Source organism: Balaenoptera physalus, assembly GCF_965194825.1.
Source record: "Balaenoptera physalus genome assembly, chromosome: 11".
NCBI lineage: Eukaryota > Metazoa > Chordata > Mammalia > Artiodactyla > Balaenopteridae > Balaenoptera > Balaenoptera physalus.
In genome coordinates this window covers 14,500,742-14,517,387 of record NC_138896.1, presented here as the reverse complement: position 1 = coordinate 14,517,387, position 16,646 = coordinate 14,500,742, and the positions used below count along the sequence as shown (strand labels likewise).

The window sequence follows — 16,646 nt, the reverse complement described above, 5'->3', positions numbered from 1 at the left end:
ATTAGACCTCAGAACTGCCAGCCCTCAGCTGGCCCCAGTGTCCCAGCCAACAGGCCCAGGACAGGCAGTGAGAATAAGCACATCCCAGATTAAACATCAGTAGATTCCACTGAACTCATTTATCACTTTCCTCCTCCTCCTCCTGTGTCCCTAAAGAGTCCCTATTTGAACTCTCAAGCAGCCCTTCTGACTCTCTCAGAATGCACACAAGGTCTCAGCAACACAGAAAGGAACAAATCCCAAAATAATAAAGAGTCAAGAAACTCCTTTAGCCATGACGTAAGACTAAGCAAGTTATCTGCATAAAATACAACCATTCAACCAATCTAAGCAAACAACTGGAGAATGCAGTACTTACATTCTACAAGAGAATTCACAGTGAGTATTAAAACTATACCATATAGGAAATTCCCTGGCGGTCCAGTGGTTAGGACTCTGCGCTTCCACTGCGGGGGGCACGGGTTCGATCCCTGGTCAGGGAACTAAGATCCCTCATGCTGCACAGTGTGGCCAAAAAGCAAAACAAAACAAAACAAAACAAAACAAAACTACATCATACAAAGCACAGAAGGATAAATTAAAGGGATGGACAACAGATGTGTGACGAAGCAAGAACAGTAAAAAGTTAATGTTAGAATCTATGAGGTGGTGGGAATATAGATATTCATTGTTAAAATTCTTTTATCTTGGGCTTCCCTGGTGGTGCAGTGTTTAAGAATCCACCTGCCAATGCAGGGGACAAGAGTTCGAGCCCTGGGCCAGGAAGATCCCACATGCCACGGAGCAACTAAGCCCGTGTGCCACAACTAAAGACCCAACACAGCCAAAAATAAATAAATAAATAAATTTGTTTTTTAAAAAAATTTCTTTTTTTTTTGGTTTTTTTTTAAAGGATTTTTTTTTTAACATCTTTACTGGAGTATAACTGCTTTACAATGGTGTGTTAGTTTCTGCTTTATAACAAAGTGAATCAGCTATACATATACATATATCCCCATATCTCCTCCCTCTTGCTTCTCCCTCCCACCCTCCCTATCCCACCCCTCTAGGTGGTCACAAAGCACGGAGCTGATCTCCCTGTGCTATGCGGCTGCTTCCCACTAGCTATCTGTTTTACATTTGGTAGTGTATATATGTCAGGGTTACTCTCTCACTTCGTCCCAGCTTACCCTTCCCCCTCCCCGTGTCCTCAAGTCCATTCTCTATGTCTGCGTCTTTATTCCTGTCCTGCCCCCAGGTTCTTCAAAGCACATGATAGTGAGCAACTCATATGTACTTCACTCACAGAGTGCTCTGCAAATACTCTGGACCAGTGCATCGGAAACCCCTGGAGGAGGAACTGAAACACAGATCACAGGACCCCATCCCCAGAGTTTCTAATTCAGTAAGTCTAGGGTGGGGCTCAAGAAGTTATAATTCTAACAGGTTCACAGCTGCTCCTGATGCTGCTGCTTTGAGGACCACTGGCCTAGAACTAAAATACTCATTACATGAGAGGCAGGAGAAAGGAGGAGGTGATGGGAATAAGAACATTTGTCGAGCTCCTATGATAGCTATGGTACGCGTCTTAAAATTATCTCGTTTAATCTTCATAGCAACTCTGAGACAGAATTATTCCCACCTCACACAAAGCAGTTTGGTAACTTACCCTAAGTTCCCATGACTGGTAAATATAGGAATTGAGATTTAAACCAAGGTCTAATGGAGACACAGCCTTTGCTTACTTCCCCCCTACCTCACCATGATTTCTGTGTCATTAGAACGAAAGCAGGAGAAAATACTGGAATCTTTATAACTTGAAAACACTACTTTTGTTCCTTTTGAAGGTTATTGACCCCGTAAACCACAGAATTATTCAAAAACTAGACACCATTCCATATTAAAATGATCTGCATTTCAGACTATACCCAGGAAATTTTTACAGCTATAAAATATTTTTTTCCAGTTGCAGTAAAGATCTCTTTGCTTTCGAGTCCCTCATTCATTAATTACCCTCAGCACACAGGAAGCACTTGGAAATAATTAGAAGACTGACGTCCTCTAGGGAACGCCAGTAACTCCACAAGCATGATGCATGAGGGGGTGAAAGAACACTCATTTTTGAATTAGGAAGGCTGGGTTTGAACCCTGACTTCAGTTTCAACATCTAAATATACACTAAGTGTACTGGAAGCTTCCAGGTGTGTAAAACAGACCTCTTAATCTCTCAGCCCTTGTTTTCCTCAAATAACTTGACTGAGGTCACACAGTTGAAAGTTCATAGCACACCCCTCAATCCCTTCAACCTGGGCTATGGCCACCAGTGTATTCAGATTATACATATACTCTCTGATCTCCGGAATTCCTTGGATTTTTTAAAATCATTTGCTACTTACATCTTCTTTGTACTGACTCACCTTTTATGTACATAAAAACCAGTTGTCAATTTTGCATTAGAAAGGCCATTGTCCAGCTTTAGAAACTTTTAGGATTACAAAAACCTAATATGGGCCTCATCCATTGTTCATGCTAACAAATGAAATTTAGGGAGCACATACTACGACGTGCTAGGCAGTACATTATGTATTTTCACAGAGATTGTTCTTATTTCATCCAAACTACCCTATGATTCAGGAATTAAGAGTATGGATCTTGGGCAAGCAACTTAACTCTGCACTGGTTTCTTGATCTGTAAAACTGCAGGGTAAGAGTAAATGGGGGAAAAAATAATTCTCTTACAATATAAATATAACATAGTAGGTACTCAAATGCTCTTGCTTGTCCTTCCTTGATTTCTTTTTTTTAAGGTAAATAAAGAGAGGGTCAAAAAGATTGAATTAAAACCCTACATTCACTTGGCTAATAACTCACAACCACTTTCCAGAAGAGGCAAACCAAAAGGACCCCCTTACTGGGGGTGGGAAATGATTCAAAACCACTGAGGCTTTCGGTTAACACAGAGCTATTTACTTCCATAGAAACGGGGCACTGACTGTGTCCAGCCTGATTGCAAGAGGTTCCATGCATATCTGAAATCCATATCCTAACCAAACTTCGATTAACTTAAATGTTCAGAAAATGGTGTTTTAGAGTTAATTGAATTTTCTAGTTAACTCATAACCTTTTCGGCTGCCACTTGTCTAAATTTTTAAGTTTCTTTTCCTACTTAGTAACATCTTGTCGCTGAACACAGAGTTTTTGTGTGTGTGTGATAACGCATCTCCCACCACCTTAGGCCCACCGCTATGAGCGTTATTTTTTCATTCATTCATGTCTCCTATGTGTATACTTTTCCAGACAGGGCCCATTTTTCTAATTTGACAGCACTGTGAATACCAAGGTATAAAATCAGCTGAAACTGTACTGGCACTGGATGAGCCACATATTTTTTAGAGATAGATTCATGAAATGAGTTTGTTTTGCTGCAAATAACTTCCTCCTTTAAAAGAGGAAGCATGGATTTAAACAATGAGATAGTATGTTCTTTTCACATATCAGATTAGACTAGGTGAAAATTTGGAGAATACCCAGAGTGTCAAAGAAGGGGTTTTTTCCTACACCATTGGTGGGAATGTAAACTGACACAACAGTTTGGAAAGGCAACGTGGCAACACGTGATGATTTAAAATGTACACACCTTTTATTTAGGCAATTCCACTTCTAGAAATTTATCTCAGATATATTTTCATATTTATTTAAGTACAAAAATGTTTATTTATAATAGCAAAAACTGGCCCATCATTAGGAGGGACCTAGTTCAATAAATTTTGATACGGCCATACCATAGAACATTATGTAGCACTTAAAAAGGAAGGTAGGTCTGTATATTATTATATAGAAACATGTCCACAAAACACTAGGTTCAATTTGTAAAACTCAAGTTACAGATCCCATTTCTCTATTACGTGATGTGTATGAATACGTATCCATCCATGTGTTTCTATATATTAACACAGAAAAAGAGTCTAGAAGGGGGTACAGGTGAACTGTTCATATAATCAATACTTTGAAAGGTTTTTAACTTTGTTTTAAAACCAGCTCATGTCACATTTAAAATTAAAAGTTAATTTTTAATTTAAAAAGAAGAGAACAAGGAAAAATGGAATAGAAGACAATAAGTAACTGAGATTTCACTATATTTCTAATTAAATTCTCTACCCCCATCAGCATATAGGAAACTGGTCACCAAAACCTTTGCATTTAGCTGAGGTCTAAGACTGAAAGCCATTCTGAGTTGACAACTGAAGGGAAGAGAGAATTCAGCCAAGTAGCTTTTTCTTCTCACTCTTCTGTTGGGGGCCTTCATTTGCCTGTTGGCTTCCTATTTCTACAAAGAGATAAAAGAGGAACAAAAATCTTCCACATGTCACACTGAAATTACTGCAAACTTTGAAGAAGTACTTGAAGTTAACTGGAGTAGCCATCTGGTCCTGGCATAGTTGCCCCTGCCTGTCCCAGTACTTTTGGAAACTGGCAATTAGGTGAATGATTTGCTTGGGATGGCTGATTGGGCCTCAAAACATGAGCACACAAATCCAAAAAACTGTTATACTAGTAAACAGGCAACTACTGTATATCTACTTCATGATCTTCAAAAATAGAGATATTTTTTAATGACTGATTTGGGTCATGATATGGATGAAATAAGTTAAAGTACTTAGAATGATGCCTTGCACTAAGTTGGATAAGTGCTTGCTGCTATTATTATGACAACAACAATGATCATTAATGATATCTAATTACCTTCCTGGCTTTCTGCCCTCAGTGAACTTCAAGTCTAGGTGGAAAAATAAAATGGATCTATGCCAAACAGCTAGAGTACAAGACAATACAGATATTTGTATGAAATCTTTTAAATCAGATTTTAAATGCTAAATGCTTTCACAGAGAAGATGATCATTTTACACTCAGGTAACATAACTCAAATGTTACCAGGGTAAGAACCATGTTTGAGCTTTTCATCAACAAATCCTCCCCAATCTAGTGTTCTGCTTGTCAAAATAAGTATTTGTTGAATAATGAGCAGAGGTATGCCCTGACCAAGCAATGAGACATCATTAGAAATTGAGCAGGGGGAATAAAAAAGAAAGAAAAGAGGACAATTCTAGGAAGAAGTAAAGACCTGGAGGTATGAGATACCTCACACACAAGAAGTAGCAGAAGGTGATTTGGGTAAACACTGTGCAACGGTTCCTAGAGGAACTTGAATGTTAGCACTAAGGAATATGATTCAAATAGGATCACGTGAATCCCTAATAATGGTGGTGGCATTATGACAGCAACATTTTAAGAAATCTGACAGTAGTATCCAAATGGATAGGAAGGAGGAGAAATTGGGGACATGAAAATAATTTAAATACTCCATACCTCAAAAGTACAGTCTACCATGATAAATATAGCATATGTTGACCAGGGTGTTCTCTGAGCTCTACCCACCCCCCCTCCTTCATCCTACTCCAGTTTTGTGCACTTTCAGACCATTCTCAACCATATGCCAAAGCCATCCTCCCCACCCCACACCCAAACAAAGCCTTCCAGTGCCTCCATAATGCTCTTTAACATGGCATACAAGACTCTGCTTGCCTTTCCAGCCTCCTGCCCAAGAACACCCATACTTCCAACAACATGTTCCAGGGATGTCTTTCAGTGGGGTTCCTCAGTAGACCTCTCCTCCTTGGTTCCGTGCCTCACACATGGCTGCCCCTCTTCCCTGTAGCACGTCCATCAATCAATCTCCTATTCATCTTTTGGCCTTATCCCCTCAGGAGACCTTCCCTGACCTCCTCAAGTCTAGTTTAAGTGGGTTCCCATATGAACCCACAGCACACTGTACTTCCTCTATCAGTGGATCTGCTTCCCACATGAGAGCTGGACTGATTATACCTTATGCAGACAATTAGCACAGTGGCTGGTACACAGTAGTACCAAATGGAAGAGTAGAATCAGGACTTAGATGGGAATAGACTTAGAGGAAATTGGAATAAAGGTGATACTTCAAAAGAATAAACTTTTGTGACTCAGTGGATGGAAGGGAAAGTTCTCTCATTGGACACCCACTTTTGCCCACTCTCTGGTCATGATTTGCATGTTTGTCCAGCCTATCACATTTTGCTATGTGGTTCAAAGAATTAAGCACTGGCAAGGTATGCTTTAAAAAAAAAGACATATAAGTGCAGATTACCAACATACTATCTGTTTATAACCTTCTTTGTGAAAAAGAAATTAAATCTTGGTCCATTTTCTAGAACCACCCTGCTACCCTGATACCATATGCTTTTCTAAAAGAAAGTAGAAAAGCCTGAAGTACTTGTTCAACCAATGATCAAAGTCAAGAATGTTGTGCAAATGAAGCTAGTTCCAAAAGAATTGTGTCAACCGAACCAGGGGAAGGGGGAACAAATTTATTAACATTCCCACATTGGACAGAGCCCTGTGGGTGAATTTTTAATGAGTAACCTTGTCCTTGCCCTCTAACAGAAAGATAACCTTCATTCAAATAATATAGGGCTAGTGAGTAGAATAAAAATTTGATTTCAACCAATTTTATTCTAGAGAATAGAACTCATACTAATAAGCAGAATTTATATAGAAACAGGTTTCAAATCAATGCAGAAGAAAAAGATAATTTAGAATTAGAATTTCCAATAACTGAATAGCTAGTGTTATGTTATGTCCCAATCCTGGATGCTTTCAAGCAAAATCTAGATGATCACACCAAAACCAGTAGAGCTACACATGCTAGCTGTATTCCAGGCACTGTACTACATGCTTTATCTACATCTTCTCTCTAACCTTAAAGAATGATTTATTATTATCCCTAAATTATACAAAAGAAAATGAAGACTCAGACTATCCAAAGACATAAATGGCTACCACCTGCTGGTCCAAGCCACTATCATTTCTGGCCTGGATTATCAAATTTACCTTCTAACTAGTCTCCATGCTTTCACCCCTGCCCCTGTAGTACATCCTCTACACAGCTGGCAGGGTGATTGTGATGGTTAATTTTATGTGTTAACTTGACTAGGCCATGGGATACCTGGGTATTTGGTTAAACATTATTTCTAGGTGTGTCTGTGAGGGTGTTTCCAGATGAGATTAGCATCCAAGTTGATAGACTGAGTAGAGCAGATCCACCTGCCCCCCAACCCACCATGTAGATGGGCCTCATCTAATCAGTTGAGGGCCTGAATAGAACAAAAAGGTGGAGGAAGGGAGAATTCACTCTCTCTGGTTGACTGTATGAGCTGGAACATTGGTCTTTTCCTGCCCTCAGACTGGAACTTACATCACTGGCTCTCATCATTCTCAGGCCTTCAGACTCAGAGTGGAACCACACCACTGGTTCTGATGAGTCTCTAGCTTACAGACAGTGGGTCATGAGACTTCATCTCCATAACTGCATGAGCCAATTCCTTATAATAAATCTAAGAGAAAACAGAATCCTAATAATAAACAGAACCAATAAAAGATATGTATGTGTGTATATATATGTATGTATATATATATGCTCTTACATATATACACATACATACATCTGCATATATATACATATATGTAAGAGCATGTGTATACACACATACATACATATTTTTATTGGTTCTGTTTCTCTGGAGAACACTTATTAATACAGTGATCCATTTAAAACAACATTAGATCCAAAAAAAAAACATAAAAAATAAAATAAAACGGGGAAAAAAAAATTACATCATGTTACACTGTGGGTTAAAACCCTCCAAAGGTTTCTGTTCTCACATCAACCTAATGTCGAAATTCTTACCATAGCCTGCAAGGTCCTACCCACAAACACCACTATCTCTCTGACCTCATGTCTGATCTCCCTACATACACACACACACACACACACACACACACACACGCACGCACGCACATACACATGCATGCACACGCACACTGGCCTCCTTGCTGTATCTGAACATATCAAGCACACTTCCAGCTTAGGACCTTTGCTTCCCTCTACCTAAAACTCTCTTCTCCCAGGCATCTATACAGTTTGTCCCCCATGTTTTTCAGGTCTCTGCTTAAATACAGTCAACCCTCTGTATCCACGGGGTGGGCGGGTTGGTTGGTTCCAGCACCCCCGCCAGATAACAAAATCCACTGATGCTCGAGTCCCTTATATAATACAGCATAGTACAGTCGGCCTTCCACATTCCTCAGTTCTGCATCCGCAGATACAGAGGGCTAACTATAACACCTTGTCAGTGAGACTTCCCTGACCATCTAAAGCAAAATAGAAACCCCCTCTCCTTTAGCTTTCCCTATCCCCTTCCGCCTGCTTTGTTTTTCTTCAGAGCTCATATCATCATCTGACTTCTGTATTTACTTGTTAGTGTCTGTGTCTTGCACTAACCTGTGACCTATTTGAAAACCAGACCTTGATCTGATTATTTATGACTGTATCTTCACCATCAGAACTGTGCATGGCACAATAAATCTTTGCTGAATAAATGAAGCCCAGACAACCAGATTTGAAATCTATTCTCTTAAATGTCAAGCCATTCTGGCATCCAGGAAAGGAACTTCTTTCACTAGGAAGGCAGGGGCATTAGATCTAAGGTCCCTTCCAATTCTAGCACTATGATGCCATGACACCATCATTAGGGCCTTAAGAGCATGGTTCTCTCTGCTGCTCTTTCCTTTGACCACATTTTACCACTTTCCTTGAATAAGTAAGTGGTAAGCATTAGGCAATGGATGAGATCATAGGTCCAGGAAGCCAGCTCCTCCTTAAGTCATCTCTAATCCATTTCTCACGCTACTACAGTTTGCTCTTATTTCTCAGATGCTATCTGACCTGCAGCCACTCAGTTGTCAGTGGAAAAAGAGAGTATCAAAATTTGTGTTTTTAAACCAGTGGCTTGACTGCCAAATATACAAGTCATCATAGTTTTATCATTAAAACTCCAATCAAGCATAAGCAGCAAGAATATTGAGGTCATTTACAAATAAACAAAGACAAAGATAAATTTACCAACTCACCATTGATCATCCAAGATAAAGTTAAGGGAAAGCATAAAACCAACCTTGCAAGCCAGTATATTTTAGTACCAGAAACCAACAGAGCAAGAGAGGGCTCTGAACTGGCAGAATTTACTTCTGTCTATTTAGTACTACTAGAAGACATGGGAATCCAGGGAGCTGGAGATTTTAAAACTTCAGGAAAGGCTGGCAGGTCACATGACCAGAAGAGATGACAGAAAATTTTTCCATAACATTGCTGGAGTAAGATGCCTCATTATTTCCTGAAGTTCCACAGAGTTCTCAGTAAAAGATACTTAAAATGATACTAGATTAAACATATCAAGCCAGTAAGTAATTATATTACTATATTCTTATTGGGGGTCAGCAGCTCTTAAACGTTAGCTTGAGACACTTCCATCTGAATCTTTTACATCCACCAGAAATGTCCTCATCTATTGACTTTCCAAGTTGTGTTGGTTTTTGGTTTTTCCTGTAAGTCCTACTGCTAGGTCTTCAGTTGAAACACGCAGCCGTTAGCCACTCTTTGGACAAATCCAAGAGAGAAATTTCTCTTTCTCAACCCTAACTGCTAATCTGTGGGTGTCTCAGAGTACTAGTGAGTTGAAATCACCCATATAACCACCTTTTTTTTTTTTAACATCTTTATTGGAGTATAATTGCTTTACAATGTTGTGTTAGTTTCTGCTGTATTACAAAGTGAATCAGCGATATGTATACATATATCCCCATATCTCCTCCTTCTTGTGTCTCCGTCCCACCCTCCCTATCCCACCCCTCTAGGTGGTCACAAAGCACCAAGCTGATCTCCCTGTGCTATGCGGCTGCTTCCCACTAGCTATCTATTTTACATTTGGTAGTGTATATATGTCCATGCCACTCTCTCACTCACTTTGTCCCAGCTTACCGTTCCCCCTCCCCATGTCAATTCCATTCTCTACGTCTGCATATTTATTCCCGTCCTGCCCCTAGGTTCTTCAGAACCATTTTATTATTTTTTTTTAGATTCCATAAATATGTGTTAGCATACGGTATTTGTTTTTCTCTTTCTGACTTACTTCGCTCTGTATGACAGTCTCTAGGTCTTTCCACCTCACTACAAATAACTCAGTTTCATTTCTTTTTATGGCTGACTAATATTCCACTGTATATATGTGCCGCATCTTCTTTATCCATTCATCTGTCAGTGGACACTTAGGTTGCTTCCATGTCCTGGCTATTGTAAATAGAGCTGCAATGAACATTGTGGTCCATGACTCTTTTTGAATTATGGTTTTCTCAGGGTATATGCCCAGTAGTGGGATTGCTGGGTCGTACGGTAGTTCTATTTTTAGTTTTTTAAGGAACCTCTATACTGTTCTCCATAGTGGCTGTATCAATTTACATTCCCACCAGCAGTGCAAGAGGGTTCCCTTTTCTCCACACCCTCTCCAGCATGTATTGTTTGTAGATTTTTTGATGATGGCCATTCTGACCGGTGTGAGGTGATACCTCACTGTAGTTTTGATGTGCATTTCTCTAATGATTAGTGATGTTGAGCATCCTTTCATGTGTTTGTTGTCAATCTGTATATCTTCTTTGGAGAAATGTCTATGTAGGTCTTCTGCCTATTTTTGGATTGTATAACCACATTTTTATAAAAGGCTAATGAGGAAGCAAGTCAAGACTTTACAGGACTTCCTTCCTCTAAAACATTTTTGAAAAACAGAACAGCCCAGCATACTGACAGAACTTAGGAAAGAGGGAATAATAATGTTAACTTACTAGGGGTTTGGGACTGTGCTAGTTGCTGTACAGGGATTCTCATTTGATGCTTCCTACAACACTCTAAGATAGATACTACTATCCACTACCCCCCCTTCATCCTACAGGTGAGAAACTAAGTTTCACAGAAGCCAAAGAACTTGCCTAAAGTTATACACCAGTAAACAGCAAAGCCTGAAAACGAGCCTGGGTCTTCCTAGCTCTGCATCTGCACTTTTAACCACTATGAGTGCGACACTGGAAGGGAAGAATGGAGGTGGGAATAGAAAAATGACATTCCTTCCTCCTTATGTAGATATCGGTTAGAATCCAGGAAAGAACCACTGCAGGTTCTTTGCTTCATTTGAAAGTTACCAATCCGTGTGGGTGCGCATGTATGTTTGGATGTACTCAGAAACATACATGACGTATGCACGCACACACACTGAAAATCTTCCCACACTGTAAATGTCTCCCAGGCTATATGTGGGCCTTGCTTAAAGGTCACCCAACAGGCCCCAAGGAAAAGAAGGGCTTGGTCTAAAAAGCTTTATATTTCCTCTCACTTTTTCAAACACTGGAAAATCCATTTGGCTCAGAGAAATGAATAGTAAAAGGAGTTCTAACTACTTAGAGCCAACAAAACGTAATGGAAAAAAGGCAAGAATATGGCTGGACTTTATTTTCTTTTTGCTCAGCACATCCTGTCTTTAATCTGAATGGTAAATAGGCCATGCCAACATACTAACTCTTTTTAGGTGAAATTATCTAGGTTATGAAAACAAGCAACAACTGTGTTTTCATTATTCTTTAATTCGTGGCTGACAGAAATAGCTTCCAAAATAAATCAGAGAGGCAAATATCACTCACAAGGGAGAAACCCACAAATTTTCCCTCCTTTGATTATGGATTTTTGTGAATTTTTTTTCTTTCCCTTGAATTATAATTGTGTGGTATTATCTTAAAGAGTGTGTTGCAAAAGCTAGAAAGGGGGAATTTGAATTTTCATATTTGCATTATTTAAATCCATGGGGGAGGGTGGGGAGAGAGAGAGAGACTTTTTCCATATTATTAATTAGTAGACTAATGTCCCTGAGATATTTAACTTTCAAGTACAACAAGTAATTTTACAACACCTCTCTCTATAACCCCACAATATCAACTTCTTTGGCTCCGTGATGCACCTAATGATTCACGACTTAAGTCATGCTAGTGAGAGCTCCACCCATTTCTGTCCGTATATTTAGCTTCCTTTGCTTCATACTATACTTTCTTCTCTATGTTAAATCTGAGCAAACAGTCTAACAGAAACCATCTTCTCAAATAGAACATGGTAAAGCTTCTTCTTCTTCTTTTTTTTTTTTTATTATTATTTATGGCTGTGTTGGGTCTTCGTTTCTGTGCGAGGGCTTTCTCTAGTTGCGGCAAGCGGGGACCACTCTTCATCGCAGTGCGCGGGCCTCTCACTATCGCGGCCTCTCTTGTTGCGGAGCACAGGCTCCAGACGCGCAGGCTCAGTAATTGTGGCTCACGGGCCCAGTTGCTCCGCGGCATGTGGGATCTTGCCAAACCAGGGCTCGAACCCGTGTCCCCTGCATTGGCAGGCAGATTCTCAACCACTGCGCTACCAGGGAAGCCCGGTAAAGCTTCTTTTAACAAGAAACTAGATACATCGATGGATTATTTGAAGCAACATCTGTCCCCTTCCTTTCTCTGGATGTCATTTAAATCAAGAATTACATCCATGGGGTAAGTCAAAGCGGCATTCTTCCATGCACTGGTTGTGGGGAAATTAATAGGTATTCCACTCAAGAAAAAAGGTGGCATTGGTCAAACGGAAATGCTTCATCAGGAGAAGGTCAACAGGGTCCCTTTGCTTTCTTTCTAACCACAAGATTTCACAGAGTCTCTAAAATGCAATTATGTTTTACATGCCTCCAAGAGAGGACTAGAAAACATACACGTTTCCAAGCTAATTTGACTTGGAAACAGAGCTGGAGGGTCATGGAACACCCTTGGGTTAGGGAACACCTGCTTAAGCGCCAGGTCTGAGCTGGCCAACAGCCAGTGGTCCAGTCAGACACTGTCCATCCTGTACTCTCCAAGCACACTGATCACACTGTTTCTTAGGGAAAACAGGACAAGGACAGAATGTATAAAGAGCTTTATTGAACTGATGAAAATATACAAGTATAGCACCATCTCTAGCAGGAGAACCATTACATTTGGACATTCTCCTCATGGGAGGGGGAAGAGGGAACTATCTTAGCAAAACCATTTTAAATATATGGCATGCACAAGAAGGCTTTCCCAGCCAATAATTGGAAGATGTCATCCAATCATACTTAAAATTGGGAACTAGTAGTATATAGCCTATTAAAACATGTCACAGGTTTCTTTTCAGCCTTGAAAACACAAAACACATTTAATATCTTTAATTGGAACGCAAATCAAAATCTGGGGGAATCAGACACATTTTTAACTGGTATTTTTAACTGGTTTTTAACATCAGTAACCCTCAGATACATTTTTAAACTAGTTTTTAAAAAGAAGAAATAAGAGCTCTAACAGAAATGTTAGAATAGTATTTCAGGTGAGTCTGGTATCAACTGCAAATTTATAGACACTAATGTAATCAAACACATACAGCTTACTATTTTGGCAGATCATAGAAAATGGGGTATTGGGAAGCCAGGGAAGGTTAATGTTTACAGCAATGAAAAGTTCCCAAGTTGGAGGGATACCAAAAATACCAAGCCATTTGTCTTTCTGCTTTTGAGCACTCCCCAACAATGAGGAAGTATGAATCTAAATGACAGAATAATCTAATTGCAGACCTACTAGAGAATGGACTTGAGGATATGGGGAGGGGGAAGGGTAAGCTGTGACAAAGTGAGAGAGTGGCATGGACATATATACACTACCAAATGTAAAATAGATAGCTAGTGGGAAGCAACCGCATAGCACAGGGAGATCAGCTCTGTGCTTTGTGACCACCTAGAGGGGTGAGATAGGGAGGGTGGGAGGGAGGGAGATGCAAGAGGGAAGAGATATGGGAACATATGTATATGTATAACTGAGTTACTTTGTTCTAAAGCAGAAACTAACACACCATTGTAAAGCAATTATACCCCAATAAAGATGTTTAAAAAAAAAAGAGGAAATTAAAAAAAAAAAAAGAATAATCTAATTGTATTAACTCCTACCCCCACGCTGTTGAAGGAGAACTAAGAAGCAGTTGTGCTGTCTTTAACTGGAAACTAAGATCTATGGAAACAGTAATATGGCAGTGGCAGCAATCTGTGACTATGAAACACAGCCTTTGCTTGTTTGTGTATTCTTTATCCAACGTTGACGCACAAATTTGAATTCTGCTCTTTGAGATCTCATTGCAAAAAGTGAATTCCATATCCTGCTTTGAAACATCATTAACCCTCAGACAAAAATTTCCACTCTGGCTTTAACCAAATGTTGCTTCTGACTCATTTGTTTCAAGGATTAGCAAAGGTCCGAAAGCGATGTGAGAAAGTCAAAGAAAACAGTTTTGAAGCACAGCACTCAGAAACAAAGTAAGACCAAAGGAAACTGAAGCTGCCCCGTGATGACAAGGCCATTTCCTTACTTCCTGCCAAGTAACACACGCTGACAAGATGAGGAAGAACCAGCATAAACATCATTTACTGAAGCCTCCTTCTGTCCACCCAACTATCAGTGTAACATCCTGGTCCCCACACTCCTAACCTCCTGCTCTGCTTTTTTTCTAAGCCCCTATTACCCACTAGTATGTAACTTACCTATTTAGTATGCTAATTATTTATTATGTAACTCCTTTGATAGCATATAAGTTCCTAAGAGCAAGGATCTATGCTGGGTTTTGTTTCTTTAACTGATAAATCGCAGTGCCTAGAACAATTCCTGGGACACACAAATGCTGCTCACTAGATATCTGTTGAATAAAGGGATAAAGGATACTATTCTTTGCCATCTTTGGATCCTACAGTTGAAAACATAAGGAAAGGATTTTAGTCACTTTCCTTTTTACCTAAAAATTATTCCCACCCTTCTCTCTACCCTAATCCTCAATCCAAAAGAATTTAAGAAAATTGATATAAACTAGCTAGAAAATGTGTCATGTTAGTTAAATTAACTTAGAAAAAAAGAGATGGAGTAAAATTTATTTCACCTTAACTGTTTTTTTTAAAAAAGTATGCTTAGTAAAATGTCTTTTTATAAATTATTCCAGTATTTCCTAAATGATTTCTTTCTCCTTACTCCTGTTGATTTAAGCACTGATCACTGTATCTAAACTGGTCAATTTCCTTCACAAGTCAGGGGTATTAAACCCACATTTGGCTGGTGATTATTATACTTATTGTATAATAAATATTAACAGTCTGCCCATACAAGGCCTACCAAAGCAAAGATAAACAGTGACTACTGTAATTTAGGCATAAGGCCCTCCCCTCTACCATGCTGAAATGCCCAGCACTCTTCCTAGCTGACTCTTAATCCATCCTTAGTTTAAAAGTGTAGCTAATTCAAACACACAGGAGAGAGGTAGGTACCATAAATAGAGGAAAGATCATTTATTTCTGGGCCTATGAATACAGGCCCAGAGTAGCTATATCTTACTACTTTTTCATTTTTTCATGAAAAATTTACCAATTTGTTATTTGAAATTTCTCAATTGGGGATGCAAACAAAAATGTGTTGAGGCCTGATGTGGCCCACAGGCATCAGTTTACAATCTCTTGTTTAAGGCCTCAGGTCAGAGAGCACTGCCACCAGGAATGCCCCTCCCACTCCTAAAGTGGGTGAGGCACTCCTGTGGTAATGTTACGTCTAGCCATCCCTGATTTCACCAAACTCTTGTATAGTTCCTGCAATGTGTCCATCTTTTCTGTGGGGAGTATTTTACTTATCTTTATATTCCCAACATCAAGTGCCTAGCACAGAGTAGGAGCTCAAAAAATGCTTTAATAAATGAAAATTTGAACAAGACCACCTGGTTCACGCTTCTAGGAGTCCCCATGAACCCATGAGTCCATTTCCTATCTTTATTCTTTAACCAACCAACCTTCAGGGATACATGCAATCAAGGTCACAGGCCTTGATACCAAGTGCCAAACTAAAAGAGACAAGCCCACATCTGAAGATCTATAGGGTTATATTTGTTATGAGGAATAAGCAGCATTCGGCATATTGTGAAAATAGGAAAAAAAATTTAAAAAGGAAATTCGACAAAGTAAAACAGTTTCATACCATGTGCTTTGTAGGAGATGAGCAAGTACATGAAGGAAAATTCAACAAATTGCTACCTGATTTCTCCATCATTCAAAACACTTGATGAGCTTCTTACAGATGGTAGTTAACTAAGGCATGTTTAAAATGTCTATTTTGTTCCTTAGCTAGAGCTTTAAGAACAGAAAGATGCTGCTTATTCAACCAATAATTAAACTTCATATACGTATTACACTTTGCCTAAACCCCAGTAAATATCGGGCTTACTATTCAAGATAGTATTTGGAATCATATCCAAATGTGGAATTGCTCTCCCAAGCAGAATCATATTGTAGCAAACTTTGGCTTCTCGGTAAGTCACAGAAGTATATCCTGTATTTTTACAACTCTTCCCTTTGTATTTTCTCATGATGAAAGCATCAGGGTAAACTTACAGCTGTGCAAAAGATGCACCGGCATTCCTGGAGTGTGGTCATCTTGTCCAGAGACTGTTCACACAGGCAGAGTTTGCAAGTGACGAGGGGGGCCAGAGCTAGGTCTCCAGGTGTGGGATTTTCGGCAGCGGTCATGGTGAGATAGTGGAGCCTACCAACTGAGCCCATCAGCCTGTCTTCAGCGTTCTTCAGTCTCCTCAATCCCTACAGAAAGGCCCAAAGCAGAAAATATTATATCCATTGATA

At 39.6% G+C, this 16,646-nt stretch overlaps 1 protein-coding gene and 1 long non-coding RNA gene across 3 annotated transcripts in view; both read right to left on the bottom strand.

The window, feature by feature from the left end:
• RNF144B (ring finger protein 144B) overlaps positions 1–16,646 on the bottom strand; it is a 163,870-nt gene that overhangs the window by 47,330 nt on the left and 99,894 nt on the right. For both annotated transcript variants that reach the window (XM_082415253.1, XM_082415252.1), the window contains exon 2: positions 16,401–16,604. In XM_082415253.1, the coding sequence (XP_082271379.1) occupies positions 16,401–16,568 (168 nt within the window). In that variant the 5' untranslated portion in view covers positions 16,569–16,604. The remainder of the gene's footprint in view (positions 1–16,400; positions 16,605–16,646) is intronic.
• Positions 862–16,394, bottom strand: LOC309638876. Its single transcript, XR_014251378.1, has 2 exons — positions 7,268–16,394; positions 862–4,306 (listed from the first exon to the last, which is right to left on the bottom strand). It is a non-coding gene; the product is annotated as an uncharacterized lncRNA (long non-coding RNA).